Source organism: Cervus elaphus, chromosome 33 (genome assembly GCF_910594005.1).
Source record: "Cervus elaphus chromosome 33, mCerEla1.1, whole genome shotgun sequence".
NCBI classification, from domain to species: Eukaryota; Metazoa; Chordata; class Mammalia; order Artiodactyla; family Cervidae; genus Cervus; species Cervus elaphus.
In genome coordinates, this window is record NC_057847.1 from 2448996 (window position 1) to 2466259 (window position 17264).

Genomic DNA, 17264 nt, shown 5'->3' on the forward strand with positions numbered 1-17264 from the left:
CCAAAAAACAAAAGTCCAGGACCAGATATCTTCACAGGAGAATTCTATCAAGCTTTTAAAGAAGAGCTAATGCCTATCCTAAAACTTTTTCCAAAAATTGAAGAGGAAGGAACACTTCCAAACTCATTCTATGAGACCATCATCACCCTGAGGCCAATACCAAAGACAACACAAAAAAAGAAAACTACAGGCCAATATCACAGATGAACATAGATGCAAAAATCCTCAACAAAATTTTACCAAACAGAACTCAGAAATACATCAAAAAGTTCAAACACCATAATCAATTTGGGTTTATTCCAGGAATGCAAGGATTCTTCAATACACACAAATCAATCAATGTGGTACACCATATTAACAAATTGAAAGATAAAAACCATATGATATTCTCAATAGATGCAGAAAAAGCCTTTGACAAATTTCAGCACCCATTTATGATTAAAACTCTTCAAAATATGGGCATAGAAGGAACCTACCTCAACATAGTAAAGACCATATATGATAGGCCTACAACAAACATTATCCTCAATGGTGAAAAACTGAAAGCATTCCCCCTAAGATCAGGAACAAGACAAGGATGTCCACTTTCATCATTATTATTCAACATAGTTTTGGGAGTTCTAGCTACAGCAATCAGAGAAGAAAAAGAAATAAAAGGAATCCAGATCAGAAAAGAAGAAGTAAAGGTATCACTGTCTGCAGATGACATGATACTGTACATAGAAAACCCAAAAGACAGTATCAGAAAATTACTAGAGCTAATCAGTGAATTTAGCAAAGTTGCAGGATATAAATCAATACACAGAAATCACTTGCATTTCTATATACTAACAATGAAAAATCAGAAAGAGAAATTAAGGAATCAATCCCATTCACCATTGCAACAAAAAGAATTAAATATCTAGGAATAAACTTACCTAAGGAGACAAAATAACTCTATAGACAAAATTATAAGACACTGATGAAAGAAATCAAAGATGACATAAACAGATGGAGAGATAGTCCATGTTCCTGGGTAGGAAGAATAGGAAGAATCAATATTGTGAAAAAGACTATACTACCAAAATCAATCTACAGATTCAATGCAATCCCTATCAAATTACCAATGGCATTTTTCACAGAACTAGAACAAAAAATTTCACAATTTATATGGAAACACAAAAGACCCTGAATAGCCAAATCAGTCTTGAGAAAGAAGAATGGAGCTGGAGGAATCAACCTTTCTGGCTTCAGATTATACTACAAAGCTGCAGTCAACAGAAATATAGACCAATGGAACAAGACAGAAAGCCCAGAAATAAACCCATGCACCTATGGGTACCTTATTTTTGACAAAAGAGGCAAGAATATACAATGGGGCAAGGACAGCCTCTTCAATAAATGGTGCTGGGAAAACTGGACAGCTACATGTAAAAGAATGAAATGAGAACACTTCCTAACACCATACACAAAGATTAACTCAAAATGGACCTAAATGCAAGACCAGAAACTATAAAACTCTTAGAGGAAAACAGAGACAGAACACCTGATGACATAAATCAAAGCAAGATCCTCTATGAGCCACCTCCTAGAGGAACAGAAATAAAACAAAAGTACACAAGCGGGACCTGATTAAACTTAAAAACTTTTGCACAGCAAAGGAAACTATAAGCAAGGTGAAAAGACAACCCTCAGAATGGGAGAAAATAATAGCAAATGAAACAACTGGCAAAGGATTAATTTCCAAAATATACAAGCAGTTCATACAACTCAATACCAGAAAAACGACCAACCAAATCAAAAAGTTAGAAAAAGACCTAAATAGACATTTCTCCAAGGAAGACATATAGACAGCTAACAAACACATTGAAAAAATTGAACACAAAAAAAATTGAAAAAGACGCAATGAACAAAGATCCCATTGTTCATTGCAGCACAACAATAGCTAGAACAACCTAGATGTCCATCGACAGATGAATGGATAAAGAAGTTGTGGTACATATACACAATGGAATATTACTCTGCCATAAAAAGGAATGCATTTGAGTAAGTTCTAATGGGGTGGATGAATCTAGAGCCTATTATACAGAGTGAAGTCAGAAAGAGAAAGATAAATATCATATTCTAATGCATATATACGGAAAATAGAAAAATGGTACTGAAGAATTTATTTGCAGGGCAGCAATGGAGAAACAGAGAATAGACTAGTGGATATGTGGAGAGGGGAGGAGAGGGTGAGATGTATGGAAAGAGCAGCAGAGAAACTTAGACTACCATACATAAAATGGATAGCCAATGGGAATTTGCTGTATGTCTCAGGAAACCCAAACCGGGGCTCTGTATCAACCTAGAGGGTGTGATGAGGAGGGAGATGGGAGGGAGGTTCAAAAGGAAGGGGACACATATATAACTATGGCTGATTCATGTTGAGTTTTGATAAAAAAAAATAACAAAATTCTGTAAAGCAATTATCCTTGAATAAATGAGTAAATAAATACTAATGTGATGCCAGCCAGGGGCAGCTAAGCTGTTGCAGCATTCATTAATATATTGCCATAAAAAGAAGAGACTAATAACAGAAACAGAAAGCCAAGTTCTAAAATTAGTCTAATAAATTACAGTAACCATGCTTTCACTGGAACTACTTCTGTATCTATTCTACTATAAATTATCTTTTCTATTAAGAATTTTAAAGTTTTGGCCTTTATATTTATGCCTATAATCCACATTTCAGTTAATCTTTTGATAAAGTAGAAGGTGTGGACTGAAATTCATTTCTTCAGCATATGCATGTTCATTCATTCCAGGACTATTTGTGAAAAAATTATCCTTTCTCCACTTAATTGGCTTTGCACCTTTGTCAAAAGTCATGTATGTGAGGGTTTATATCTGAAATTTGTATCTGATATTTATATCCTTTGTTCTATTTACCTTCCACCTATTTTGATGCCAACCGCACTGTTTTTGTTATTTGTGGCTTCATAATAAGTTGTGAAATTAGGTAGTACTAGCCCTCCCAATTTGTTCTGCACTTTAAGATTTGTTTTTGACCATTCTGGATACTTTGAATTTCCATATAAATTTTAAAATCAGTTTGTCAATTTCTACAAAAAGAAAAATTTCCTGTTTTTTTTTATAGGAATTGCATGACTCTATAGATTAATCAAGGGAGAACTAATACTTTAGTGATTTTGAGTTTTCTGATCCATGACCAAAATATATCTCCCCGTCTATTTTTATCTTCTTTAATCATTCTCTGCAATATTTTGTTGTTTTCTTGCATATGTTTGGTCAGATTTAACCTATTTTACATATTGATGCTATTGTAAATCGCATTTTTACTCCAGTTTCTAATTGTTTGTTGTTAGAATATAGAAAACTGTTAATTTTTCTATATTGATCCTGTATTGTATACTTATTAATTTTAGTTATGATTGTCAGAAGTTTTTGTTTTGCTTTTTTCTTTCGTAGATTCCTTCAGATTTTATACATGAAAAATCATGTAATATGCAAACAGACTTAATTCTTCCTTGCCAATATGGATGCCTTGTATTTCTTTCTTGACTTATTGTTAAGAGCCTCCAGTAAAATGCATTTAAGTGGTAAGAACAGACATCTTTGTCTTGTTTCTGATCTAAGCAGGAAAATATTCAGTTTTTCTCTTTTAACTATGATGCTGGCCATAATATTTTCATAGATGCTCTTTATCAGGCTGGTGAAGCTCACTTCTTTCCCTACTTTATTGAGTGATTTGATCAGTAATGGATGTTGAATTTGCCAAATATTTTTCTATATCTATTGAGATAATCAGATGGATTTTCTCACTTAGTTTGCTAGTAAACTGCATTGGTTGATGTTTTCAAATACAGCACCAATCTTCCATTTCTAGGATAAATTCCACTTGATTATGATGTGTTATTCATTTTATAAGTTGTTAAATTGGATTAGTTCATTTTTAAATTTATTATTTGTGCTCATAAAAAGTATTTGTCAACCATTTTCTTATCCTGGTTTTATCTGCTTTAGACATTTAGAGTAAGTTGAGAAGTATTCTCTCCTCTTCAATTTGTTATAAAATTTTGTGTAGAATTGGTATTGTAGTATTATTGCTTCCTTAAACGTTTGGTAGAATTCATGAAAACTTGAAAACTCTCTTAGCCTGAGTTTTTTGTTTGCTTTGCTTTGTTCTTTCTGGGAAGGTTTTTAATTACAAATTCAATTTCTTTAATAGATATAGGGCTACTCAGGTTATCTAGTTCCTCTTGAGTGAGGTTTGGTAGCGTATGTCTTTCAAGGGAATTGTCCATTTAATCTAAATTGTGAAAGTTATTGACATACAGTTGTTCACAATACTCCCTAACAACGTCTTTAATGTCTGTGTGCTCTGCAGTGATGTAGTTCTCTTATTCCTGATACTGGTAATTTATGTCATCTCTCTTATTTTCTTCATCAGTTTGGCCAGAAGTTTGTCAGAATTATTTATCCTATCAAAGAACTGGCTTTTTCTTTCACTGATTTTCTCTATTGTTTTCCTGTTCTCCATGCTGGTCTGTGTCTCTTCAGCTTACTTTCAGTTTAATTTGCTCTTCCTTATCTAGTTTCTTCAGACTGAAGCTGAGGTCACTAATTTGAGACATTTCTTCTTTTCTAATTGGTATTTAATGGTATATATTCCCTTCTAAAAACTGTTTTAGAGCAGGGACCAGAAAACTACACTTGCAGGCTAGAATATAGACATGCACATTCATTTATGTGTTGTTTGGGGCTGCCTTCCTGCAACAGTGGCAGAGTTGAGAGATTGCAACAGGGACCATAAGGCCCACATGCCTATAATAGTAATTATATGGCTTTTTAAGAAGTTTGCCGACTCCTGCTTGAGAGGCATCCTAAAAATTTTATTTTCATAATTTAATTCAAAATATTTTGCAATTTCACTTTCTTCTTTGATTCTTGGAATATTTTACATAGGTTTTTCAATTTTATGCTGTTAAAAATAGCTGTTTTATATAGATCTTTTAAATATCTACTTTTAAAATAACCATTTCTTATTATTTCCAAAATGAAATAGCCAATCAAAGTATAGGTCTTGAAAAAGTAAATAACCCATTATGCCCTTTTATAAATCAAAGTATCATCAATTTATAACATTATTTAAGTTTCATGTGTATAACAATTATGACATGGCTTAGTGTAGTTTCTTCGAATTTCTTGTGCTCTGAATTCATTGGACTTCCTGAGTCTCTGAGATTTTATCTTTCATAAAATTTGAATTTTTATACCATATTTTCTTCAAATGTCTTTCTGTGTTCCCCTCTCCTTCAGAGATAAGAATTATAGATATATTAGGCCACTTGGAGTTTCCCTTTAGCTCATGAATGTCTTCATTACTTTTCACTCTTTTATTTTGGACCTATGTCCTTAAGTTCACTAATTTTTTCTTATGAAATTCTTAATTTGCTGTTTTAATCCTAACAAGAGATTTTTATCTCATACATTACAGTTTTCATTTTTAGAAGTTTGATTTGGGCCTTTTAAAAAAATATCTTTCATGTTTCTTTTTAACTTAATGAACATCTGGAATACAGTAAAATAATAATAATAATAACAGTTTTAATGCACTTGTCTGTTAATTATAACACCTGTGTCTATTCTGGGTTGATTCCAAATGGTTCATACTCTCCTCATGATAGATAAAATTTTCTTGCTTCTTTGCATGCCTGGTAATCTTTGATTGGATCTCAGACATTGTGATTTTTACCTTGTGTGTTGTTGGATATTTTTGCATTCCTATAAATATTCTTGATGTTTGTTTTTGGATATAATTAAACTACTTAAAAACAATTTGATTATTTGAGGTCTTTAAGATTTATTAGGTGGAATCAGGGCCAATACCTCGTGAATTAAGAGGTTTACAGTCTTCTTGGCAGCAACAGACGTTATTCTTGGCCCTCAGTGTATCAAGCACTCTTCCCTCTAATCTTTTTGGGTTACTCTTCCCCTGGACACAGGCAGTTTCCCTCTGCAAGTACTCTGAGGTTCTCTCTGTGTCCAACTATCCCCTCTCTGTTTCTCTCTCTTGTTCCCTCCAGAGTCAGTTCTACCTCCCCGACTCTAGGAATACGGAAGGCTCCACATGGGTTCTCTCTCCCTGAACTGAATCCTGGAAAATCTCTCAAGGTAGTGAGCTGGGGCAACCATAAGTTCATTTCATTTGTTTCCCAATTCTCAGGGATCCCTGCCCTTTTTTACCTGATATCTAGTACCTTGATTACCACTGTCTGGTTGTGGTTTGTTTCTGGTTTTGTTTTTTGGATTTTGGTTTATTTTCTTTTTGGATGTCTCAAGTAAGAGGGTTAAATATCGTCCCTGTTACTCCATCTTGGTCAGAGCAGCTTTTTTTTTTTCCCAATGTATATCCACATACAAACATTCGTGGAGACTACATGCACCAAAATAAGCAGCTTCCCTCTTAGCTCAGCTGGTAAAGAATATGCCTGCAGTGCAGGAGATCCGGGTTCAATCTCTGAGTCAGGAAGATCCTCTGGAGAAAGAAGTAGCAACCCACTCCAGTATTCTTGCCTAGAGAATTGCAGGGACAAAGGAGCCTGCCAGGCTACAGTCCATGGGTTTGCAAGAGTCAGATACGACTTAGTGACTAAACCACCACCAAGCAACTAACCAAAATATTGAGAGGATTTATTTCTGGGTGGTGGGATTATGACAATTTTTTATTTCTGATATGTGTGTGTGTGATTTACATTCTCTAAAATAAATGTATTACCATAAAATAAAAATAATAAAACATTATTTTCCTGTGAAAATAGCTCTCTCTCATGTGTATGCAACATATCCTGGGTGACAGATGCCTCCAAAGCAAATTCCAGGGATTATAGGGTTCACACACTTTCTGGTGTACTCATGTGACGTGACCAGGAGGGGCCTGCCGCTCAGCTCATGCAGCAAGACTAGTGAAGCGTCACAGTTGGCTTTCAGAGCAACCAGGGAGCATTAAAATTTAGCCAAAGTGTCTAAGTTGTGCCCTGAATCTCTAGAACACAGTAGGCCCACAAAATGCCCTTCAACACCTTAGAGCCATGAACTCTCAAAGACTTAAATATTTTTATGAAAGACATCAAATATACACAAACATGCTACCATACTTCAGAGACACACAGGCATAAATGTATCACCTATAATAAGTGACACCAATTTGAAAGCATTTTTACTGATACTTCAGAGAAGAGATACTGAGAAAATCCTAAGGATCAGAGAATGACAAATGAAAATTAATTGTATAATTTAACTTTAAGATATGTAAAATACCATTTGCACTCTCTTTAATACTTTGCTTTTATTTTTGTTTACAAGAAATTATACATTAATATTTATAAGAGCTTACCAAAAATCCTGAAAGACCTTCATTTTCTCATCTTTATCTTAAAGAACTTAAGTTCTTATTCACCCACCTCAGTTGAAAAATGAGAGGGAGCAGATCATTTTATTCTTAATATTGTTGGAAGAAACCTCAATTCCCATTAATATATTATAGCATACTATGACTAAATAGAAAATGTAATCATTTTCTTAAAATTTTACCAGAATGAGAATGAAGTCAATTCATACCACCACATTAGAGGATCAGTCACCTAACCTCCCACTCTCAAGATGACCAAGAACACTGCATAAGAAGTGATATCTGTGTTGGTAAAATGTTACTAAATGTGCAAGTAAGCTGGGGTCTATATTAATTGAAAACAATCTGATTATAGTGATACATACCATCTTCCTCAACTCCTGGTTGGAAACAATCATGACATTTGGTGGGTCCCCAATGGCAGTGGCAGCTCCCCCAATGTTTGTGAAGATCACTTCTGCAATCAGGACTTGTCTTGGATCAAGGTTGAGCACCTCACACAATCTGTCATAAATGAAGGAAAATGAAAATAGTCCCAGTATTCATATTGTGAGAGGCACATGTGCAACCTAGATATTTTCAAAGCACTTGCAGGTACAAGAAGCATGCACACACACACATCCACGGGAAAGGCAAATGCTGAGGGGTAAACAATGGCAACAGTGCTCCAGAGCTCCAGGATAAAGTTGACTCTCAGCACCAGACTTCTCTGAAGGTTAACACACAGTCCATCTGAACCATCCACGTGAAAATACATTCCTGCCTCACCCCCACAGGTCTGGAGGAAGCACTCGGTATACAGGCTCCCTTGGAGGCCCGGAAGTGGCACAGAGGAACGTGTCTTTGCCACCAGGCCCCTCTGAGTCAAGGTGGGGCTGGAGCAGAAAGCACTGCCGCCCACGGCTCACACACACCTGCCAACTTGGCTCCTTACCCACCTTACCTTTTCAAGTACTGAGGCACCATGCTGAATCCTAACAAGGAGTACACACTCTATAGCAATGGCTTTCCACCTTAGCTAAACACTAGATTTGTCTGGGGATCTTGACAGTGTTGCTACCTAGCTCATGACAGAACAACCCCTGGAGATGGGCCTAAGCAGCAGCATTTACAGCTCCCCAACTGGTCCACTGAGCACACAGTTGAGAAAGGCTACTCTAAAGAAAGTTTGGGGGAAAGCTCATGGTGTCTCCTCCACCCCCCCCCCCATTACACTGCCCACTTTCTCACAGAAGCGAGGCCTGAGTCGGGATGTTGGCAGCAAGGGGAGCCCCTGCTGCACTCCAGGACCTTTTTTGGCGGGGGTGCCCTTGTGGCATGAGGGATCTTGTTTCCTTATCAGGGAGTGATTCCACGCCCCCTGCAATGGAAGCTCAGAGTCTTAACCACCAGACCACCAGGGAAGTGCCTTGAGGGTCCTTCCTACTATCTCCCAGCTCAGAGTACAGCCAGCAGCTCTTCTGAGCAGGACTGGTCTACAGAGCTCTGCAGAGGTTGAGAAGGGAGTTCAAAAAAGAGGGTCAGGCTCCAATCAGCAGCAGCAGCAGCTCTCAACTAAGGAAGCTCCAGGCTCTGCTTTTAGCAGGAAAAGGATCAGTGTGTACTAATCAAGAACACCAGATTGGGGTGTCTAACCACCCACACACAGACGGTGTGCTGTGCTGAGCTTAGTCGCTCAGTCATGTCCGACTCTTTGCCCATGGACTATAGCCCACCAGGCTCCTCTGTCCAAGGGCAAGAATACTGGAATGAGTATCACCTCCAGGGGATCTTCTCCATCCAGCTCTCCTGCATTGCAGGAGGATTCTTTACTATCTAAACTAGCAGGGAAGCCCAACTCTAAAGACTAATGTTACTCAATCCAGACAGAGGCAGAAGAAATGTGATTAAGCTTAGCAAGTCATAAGGAATATAATAGTATAATATAAACAGTGAATCTGAGCACACCAATACTTTAATCATGAAAGATGTAATTTGTATACTAATAAATGGAATTGCTATTCCCACATAATAGCAATTATAGTGTGAGCACTCACCTAGAGCCAGACATCCTGGAGTGTGAAGTCAACTGGGTCTTAGGAAGCATTACTACAAACAAAGCTAGAGGAAGTGATGGAATACCAGCTGAGCTAGTTCAAATCCTAAAAGATGATGCTGTTAAAGTGCTGCACTCAATAAGCTAGCAAATTTGGAAAATTCAGCAGTGGCCAAAGAACTAGAAAAAGTCAGTTTTCATTCCAATCCCAAAGAAAGGCAATGCCAAAGAATGTTCAAACTACCACACAATTGCACTCAACTCACACACTAGTAAAGTAATGCTCAAATTTTTCCAAGCTAGGCTTCAATAGTACATGAACCAAGAACTTCCAGATGTTCAAGCTGGATTCAGGAAAAAAGCAAAGGAACCAGAGATCAAATTGTCAACATCTGCTGGATCACAGAAAAAGCAAGAGAGTTCCAGAAAAACATCTACTTCTGCTTAGTGACTACACCAAAGCCTTTGACTGTGTGGATCAGAACAAACTATGGAAAATTCCTCAAGAGATAGGAATACCAGACCACCTTACCTACGTCCTGAGAAATCTGTATGCAGGTCAAGAAGCAATAGTTAGAACTGGACATGGAACAACAGACTGGTTCCAAATTGGGAAAGGAGTATGACAAGACTGTATTGTCACTCTGCTTATTTAATTTATATGCAGAGTACATCATGTGAAATGCGGGGTTGGATAAAGCACAAGCCAGAATCAAGATTTTCAAGAGAAATATCAATAACCTCAGATATGCAGATGACACCACCCTTATGGCAGAAAGCGAAGAGGAACTAAAGAGCCTCTTGATTAAAGTGAAAGAGGAGAGTGAACAAGTTGGCTTAAAGTTCAACATTCAGAAAACTAAGATCATGGCATTCGGTCCCGTTACATCATGGCAAATAGATGGGGAAACAAGGGAAACAGTGACAGACTTTATTTTCTTGGCCTCCAAAATCACTGCAGATGGTGACCGCAGTCATGAAATTAAATGATGCTTGCTCCTTGGAAGAAAAGCTATGACAAACCTAGACAGTTTATTAAAAGGTAGAGACATTACTTTGCCAACAAAGGTCCGTCTAGTCAAAGCTATGGTTTTTCCAGTAGTCATGTATGGATGGACCATAAAGAAAGCTGAGCACCAAAGAATTGATGCTTTTGAACTGTGATGTTGGAGAAGACTCTTGAGAGTCCCTTGGACTGCAAGGAGATCAAAACAATCAATTCTTAAGGAAATCAGTCCTGAATATTCATTGGAAGGACTGATGCTAAAGTTGAAGCCCAATACTTTGGCCACCTGATGCAAAGAACTGACTCATTGGAAAACACCCTGATGCTGGTGAGAGGGTAACAGGCAGGAAGGCTAGGGGGGTCTCCAAAAGGAGGAAATAGGCTGCAAGTGTCAAATGTTTCTTATCTCTCTGTTAAGCGGCAGGAGGAAACAAACTATGAGTGTCTGATTTTTTTCCCCTTCTCTATACAAAATTAAAAGGAGGCTTCTCTTAAAATTCTATGTTGCCATGACAACACCTGGCTCCACCTGAACTTAACTTTTCTCAAACCTTGAGCTAACCAATGCGTTTTTCTTATGGAAATGCTTTTCTTAAGCTATGTTAATGAACTGTGTATTTACCCTAGACTCTCTCTTCAAGTCTTAAGCAAGTTCTGCTTAAGACTCAGAACCTATAAGGGCTCAAGAAACCTGTATGTTTTACTCATACATTGTTCTCCTAATCTATGTTAATGAAACCATATATTTACTTGGAAACCTGCCTTTCTTCAAGATTCATGTGGATCCTTTTATGGCCTGGGATGATTCACCTGGTGCCAATGTTATCTCAAAATGCATGTTGTGGTTGAGGGGCTTGGTGCCACTCTGAGTTTTGAATCATCTCCTTTCTCTAATTAACAACTCATTGATAGGTATAGACTAGCAGGCGGGCACTCTTTCTGCCCCCTTCTGGTGTCTATGTCAAAAGCTTTCTCTATCTCTTTTATACTTTAATAAAACTTTATTAAATACACAAAAGCTCTGAGTGATCAAGCCTCGTTACTGACCCTGGATTGAATTCTTCTTCTCCAGAGGCCATGAGTCCTGGTGTCTTTCATGGCTCAGCAACAACCTTTCAGTGGGAAAGATTCAAGGTGGGAGGAGAAGGGGATGACAGAGGATGAGATGGTTGGATGGTATCACCGACTCAATGGACATGAGTTTGAGCAAACTCAGGGAGTTGGTGATGGACAGGAAAGCCTGGCATGCTACAGTCCATGGGATAGCAAAGAATCAGACATGACTGTGCAACTGAACTGAACTGATTCTCACATAAAATTACAAAGCCATTTCCTAGCAGAGTGAGGATGTACACAAATTCCAGCAAGGCTGAGACAACCCTCAGCTGTGCAAGCTGTCCAGGGATGCTGAGAATCAGGGTGCCATCATCAGCATGTGTGGTGACTTGCTGGAATCTGGTGCATTGTGAGATGGTTTCAAACCACTGTCAGCAGCAGAGCTGCCCTGGTTGGAGGGAGGTGGGTGTGAACTGCCTCTTGCCCGCTGAGGTGTCCAGGGGCAGGGCTGGTTTTAGCATATGCTTTATTTACCCTCAGAAGAATTATACCTCTGGGTATTAGGAGGCGCTGCACCCCCTGTGCAGCAAAGCTAAATCTAGCATCTTGCCCCTCAAATCCATGCTTGCACATGGGCCATGACAATGCAGCCAGGCTTGCAGAAGCCTGGGCAATGGATTAACTCATAACACTGCAGGCCAATCCACAGGATGCTGCTAACTCTCTGTTCCTCTCTACCCTTCCTTCTCCTCTCCCTTCTCCACATTCTAACTCACTCCTCCTCTGAGGGTCACTACTCTTCCAAACACCAAAGGCATCACCCAGAATTAGTCCTGAGCTCTGGAAGTAGCCCCTTGTTTGTGACACCGAACTTGCCTGTCTCATGCCTCATATGCAGGAGAATCTCTTATCTGGTAGAATCCTCAGAACACTAGCTTGTTTTAAATCCTTTGATGAAACAACCCAGATCAGTGCAGCTGAAGTGAGTTGTCTAAATGTCCTCACTACCTAGCTTCCCAGAAGCCACCAGGTGTACCTGTGACCCTTCTAGAACCAGCCAGCACCAGCACAGGTTGAGTCTAAGCAGGGGAAGACCATGATATGCTAAGAACCATCCTTAAAATAAAGGACATAAAGTCTAGATAAAAGTGTAGGTCCAGGACCTTGGAAGAAGCTGCACAATCGCAGGCTGAAGCCCAAGCCCCAGGAGGCCCCAGGCAATCAGTCCCACAAATGAAATGGGTGGAATTAAAAGGAGCAAAATGGAATCAAACTGAATTTCTCTTTCCCAAAGTTACCTTGCAAGGCCTTGCCAGCCCAGGTCACGCAACCCTCCAGTAATCCCACAGGATCCTGCCAGAGCAAGACAGTAGCCCTACCTCCTGCTCTCTGGCTGAGAACCCCATAGAGCCCGTGGAGTAGAACTCCTAGCCCCTGATGCTCCATCCCACAGGACAGAAGTGTTTGAGTGTGTGATTCCTGTAGGCATTTCTGCAACCACTGCTACTGCCATCACAGCCGTGCAGCCAGAGCCACAGTCCCAGCGGATGTGCAGGTCAGACCCAGTCATGTGGGAGGAGGGCAAGGTCAGACCCAATCAAGTGGGAGGAGGGCAAGGTCAGACCCAATCAAGTGGGAGGAGGGCAAGGTCAGACCCAGTCGTGTGGGAGGAGGGCAGCCAGCACACACTGCCATCAGCTGGCCGGATGTCCACACAGGGCCACTTTGCATACCTTATGGTCACGGGAGTGAAGAGGAGCACTGTTGTGACATTGTCCAGGAAGGCAGAAAGGACAGCAGCAATGAGACACAGCATGAAGATCATGGTCCACACTCTTCCTCGGGACAACTGGTATGCCTGGTATGCAATAAAGAACAAGCTAGGATCAATGGTGTCAGAAAACAGATGCAACTTTTCATTAGGGACTCTAAGAACTAAGGGTCTAAGTAAACACTACATGGAGGATTAAAACTTAGACCTACAAACTCCTAAACCTGCCTAGATGAAGCGGTAATGGCTGGATCTGAACTTCTAAATCCATGCAGGCCTACACTCCTGCCCTCCAATTCTCATTTCAGTACCTGAGATGGTCTATCTCTCATAAGGTGACAACCTGTCATGTCTGTATCCTTTTACACACTCCTTTTGGTTGGACAGCCGGGGCTGTGACTTTGGGATTCACCTGACCCTAGAGTCTGCTGATATTTGGGGATCTAGGGGTTGCTTTTAGTACCAAGGTGTTGGGAGGAAGAGACCAGATAGCTACCTGGGAGATGCAAGACAGTGCACAAAATTGGCAAAAATCACACGGTTCTTTCATTCAAAGTATGGAAAGGCTTTGTTAAATAACTAATTTTTTAAAAGAACTTTTCAGTTTCAACTAAAAAAAAAAATTCAAGCCCAGCCCTAGTCTGCCTTAGTCTTTTCCTCCCAACTCTGATGATAGGATCAACACAAATTCTACCAGTCAGAAAATGGTGAGGGATTCCCCAGGGTCCCAATTATAAAAATGAATGCTTATAGGTTCAATGTCATAAAGTAATCATTGAAATTATTTCACCTAAAAGCAGAGTAATCAGAAGCTGATGACTTAAAATATTTAGATCCTCTGAAGTGCAAATAGTTTTGGTGCATAGCTCTCAACCTGCCGATTTGAACATAATCATACAAATATTCAACTTGAATACTAGTCTCCTTGATCCTCTTCTTTGGTTATTTGTTGAGAATCTGAAAGTGATGCTCAAAGACACCTAACTTAGCACAGCAATTATACCCAGGTTTGCAGCAGTGATTTTGAAAAGAAGGACAGAATTTTAAAATATTTGTTTAAAACAGTTTTATTCACTAAATATGTAATGGTAGGGAAAAAGTATCAATTGATACATAACTATTAAATGCCACATCATACCTACCTTTACAGCACAATAATCAAAAAATCCAGTTTCTGAAAATATGGCTACTAAGATCATCTATAGGGAAAAGAGAAAAAGGAGACAGAATGTTTCAGAGCACCATCCTGAAATGACATCAGTGACCACTTGCACGCCTGAGCTCTGGCCTCTCTGTGACAGCTACCACCTCCTCAAACTTCTCACTCTTTTGCTGAGTGTGGTCCCTTACTAACTCTCTGAATCAAGCCCCTTACTAGAGGGTTTGCACCTTTAAATTTGTCCAAGAATATGTGCCCAAAGTACATTATCATTCCATCTGAACTTCACAGTAGACATCTGCGTTATAATTACTCTCTGACTTATAGACCAGGAAACTGTCGGGCAGAGAGGGAAAGTGACTTGCTCACAGTCACAAAGCTAGAAACAGGGCAGGAAATAGGATAGAATGTGGCCTTTTGCACCTAAGTGCTCACACAAGCAACAGTTAAAAGTTTTAAGACTTTTAAACTCACTTAAATTACATTTATTTATTTTTTTAAACTGGCTTAAATTTTATAAGAGTAGTTACATTGAAATGAAGACTGCTGGGAGAAATATTAACAACCTCAGAAATGCAGATGATACCACTCTAAAGGCAGAAAGTGACGAGAAACTAAAGCGCTTCTTGGTGAGAGTGTAAGAGGAGAGTGAAAAAACTGGCTTAAATACAACATCCAAAAAACTAAGATCATGGCATCCAGTCCCATCACTTCATGGGAAATAGATAGGGAAAAAGTGGAAATAGTGGCAGATTTTATTTTCTTGGGCTTCAAAATCAGAGGACAGTGACTTCAGCTACAAAATTAAAAGATACTTGCTCCTTGGAAGAAACGCTATGACCAACCTAGACAGCATATTAAAAAGCACAGACATTATTTTACCAACAAAGGTCCATATAGTCAAAGCTATAGTTTTTCCAGTAGTCATGTACAGATGTGAGAACTGGACCATAAAGAAGACTGAGTGCTGAAGAATTGTTGCTTTCTAACTGTAGTGCTGGAGAAGACTCTTCAGAATCCCTTGGACTGCAAGGAGATCAAACCAGTCAATCCTAATGGAAATTAACACTGAATATTCATTGGAAGGACTTATGCTGAAGCTGAAACTCCAATACTTTGGCCACCTGATGCGAAGAAGTGACTCATTGGAAAAGACCCTGATGCTGGGAAAGGCTGAGGGAATGAGGAGAATGGGGCAACAGCAGATGAGATGGCTGGATGGCATCACTGACTCACTGGACATGAATTTGAGCAAACTCCAGGACTTGACGATGGACAGGGAAGCCTGGCATGCTGCTGTCCATGGAGTTGCAAACAGTCAAACAGAGCCTTGAGCAAAACAATTTATTTAATTCTCTGTACTTCGGTTTTCTCACCTTACTTCTGTATGTCTTATTCCCTTGTAAGGCTGTTGTGATAATTCAATAGAATTATGTAAACTAAAGTACTTTAGAAAATAGTGGGCCCAAAACTGTGTTGCACATAAACAGTGCAAAACAGTACAAATCTCTGCCTTGTCTATAATGACCATCATTGTCCATCCTATCCAAACGGCCACTGTGAGGCAATTTATAGAGTGTGGTGCTTCACACCAATGAGACCTACACATGAATGTGAATGGGTAGGTCCTGTGTGGTCTTCCATTGTTGTCTGCTGCCAGAACCACCCAAGAGAGACTGGAACTCAGGGACTAGGTGAGTGGTCCCATGGGTGGATGACTGGCAAGAAACCGGGTGAAAAAGACAGGGGTCTGGTTATATAGACTGTCTCTGAATCACACACACCCCAAAGTTCTATACAGAACCTTGTTGAACTGATTCCAACTGAGAAAAAATTAAGTCATTCATTGTTAAAATCCAATATAACTGTATTAAGAAGGTAATTAAATTAAAGTGAAGCCCTAATCCAATATGACTGTTGACCTCATAAGAAGAAGAGAGGAGGACACAGACATACCCAGAGGGAAAATCATGTGAGGACATGAGCGGATGATCATCTATAAGCCTCAGAAGAAACCAACACTGCAGACATCTTGATCTTGGACTTTAGCCTCCAAACTATGAGGCTCCAAACATTTCTGTTGTTTAAGTCACCCAGTCTGTGGTACTTTATTATGGCAGTCCCAGCAAACTAATACACCAATCATCTAAGCTTTTTTTAAAACAATTCACCTTCCGTATGCCCAAACCGTATTTACTTTTCAGAACCCTATACAAACGTTAGTTTCTCTATAAAGCCTGGATTCAGAGCACTGGCCTGAATCCCACACTGCACCCACAAAGGAGAGTTACCTTGGATCACACTGAAGCCTAGAGCAGCAGAGCCCTCCATGGTGCCAGAGCAGAGAGAATACTAATGAAGAAATGAGGGTATATAGAGACCTGCTTTACAAATGGTGAGTCTTCTAGCCCTGAGAGGGAATACCCTCCTTCAGATCACTCAGCCACTGTGGGGTCTGCTCAAGAACACATGAGCCATTCCCACTGCTGTCCAGACCCTTGTCAAATTCCCCTTATTCCAATTAAATCTGTTTATGACTCATGTTCCACACTAACCCACTAGTATGTCTTAAAATTTCCTTCCTACAGGTTGGTTTGGTGACACTCTTCATAGCATGCAGTAGAGTGGTCACTTGAAAATATGATAAATTAACAAACCATTACTTAGGGACAATTTCTTCCTTTCTTCCTTTATCCATATAATTAAAGGTACTTTTTCAATCACTGAAAATTTTATATGGTTCATTTATTTAAGATATATCATTTTATATTTTAAGGACAGTAACTCAAAAAACTGCTAAATTTTCTCAATGGCAAGATTATTTCTCTGTTAGAGAGGCCTTAG

General features: G+C 39.3%; 1 protein-coding gene across 2 annotated transcripts in view; it reads right to left on the minus strand.

Annotated features, from left to right (window-relative positions):
- OCA2 (OCA2 melanosomal transmembrane protein) overlaps positions 1 to 17264 on the minus strand; it is a 256559-nt gene that overhangs the window by 134229 nt on the left and 105066 nt on the right. For both annotated transcript variants that reach the window (XM_043894730.1, XM_043894728.1), the window contains exons 12-14: positions 14404 to 14460; positions 13224 to 13348; positions 7759 to 7897 (exon numbers count right to left, since the gene is read on the minus strand). In XM_043894730.1, coding sequence (XP_043750665.1) covers positions 7759 to 7897; positions 13224 to 13348; positions 14404 to 14460 — 321 coding nt within the window. The remainder of the gene's footprint in view (positions 1 to 7758; positions 7898 to 13223; positions 13349 to 14403; positions 14461 to 17264) is intronic.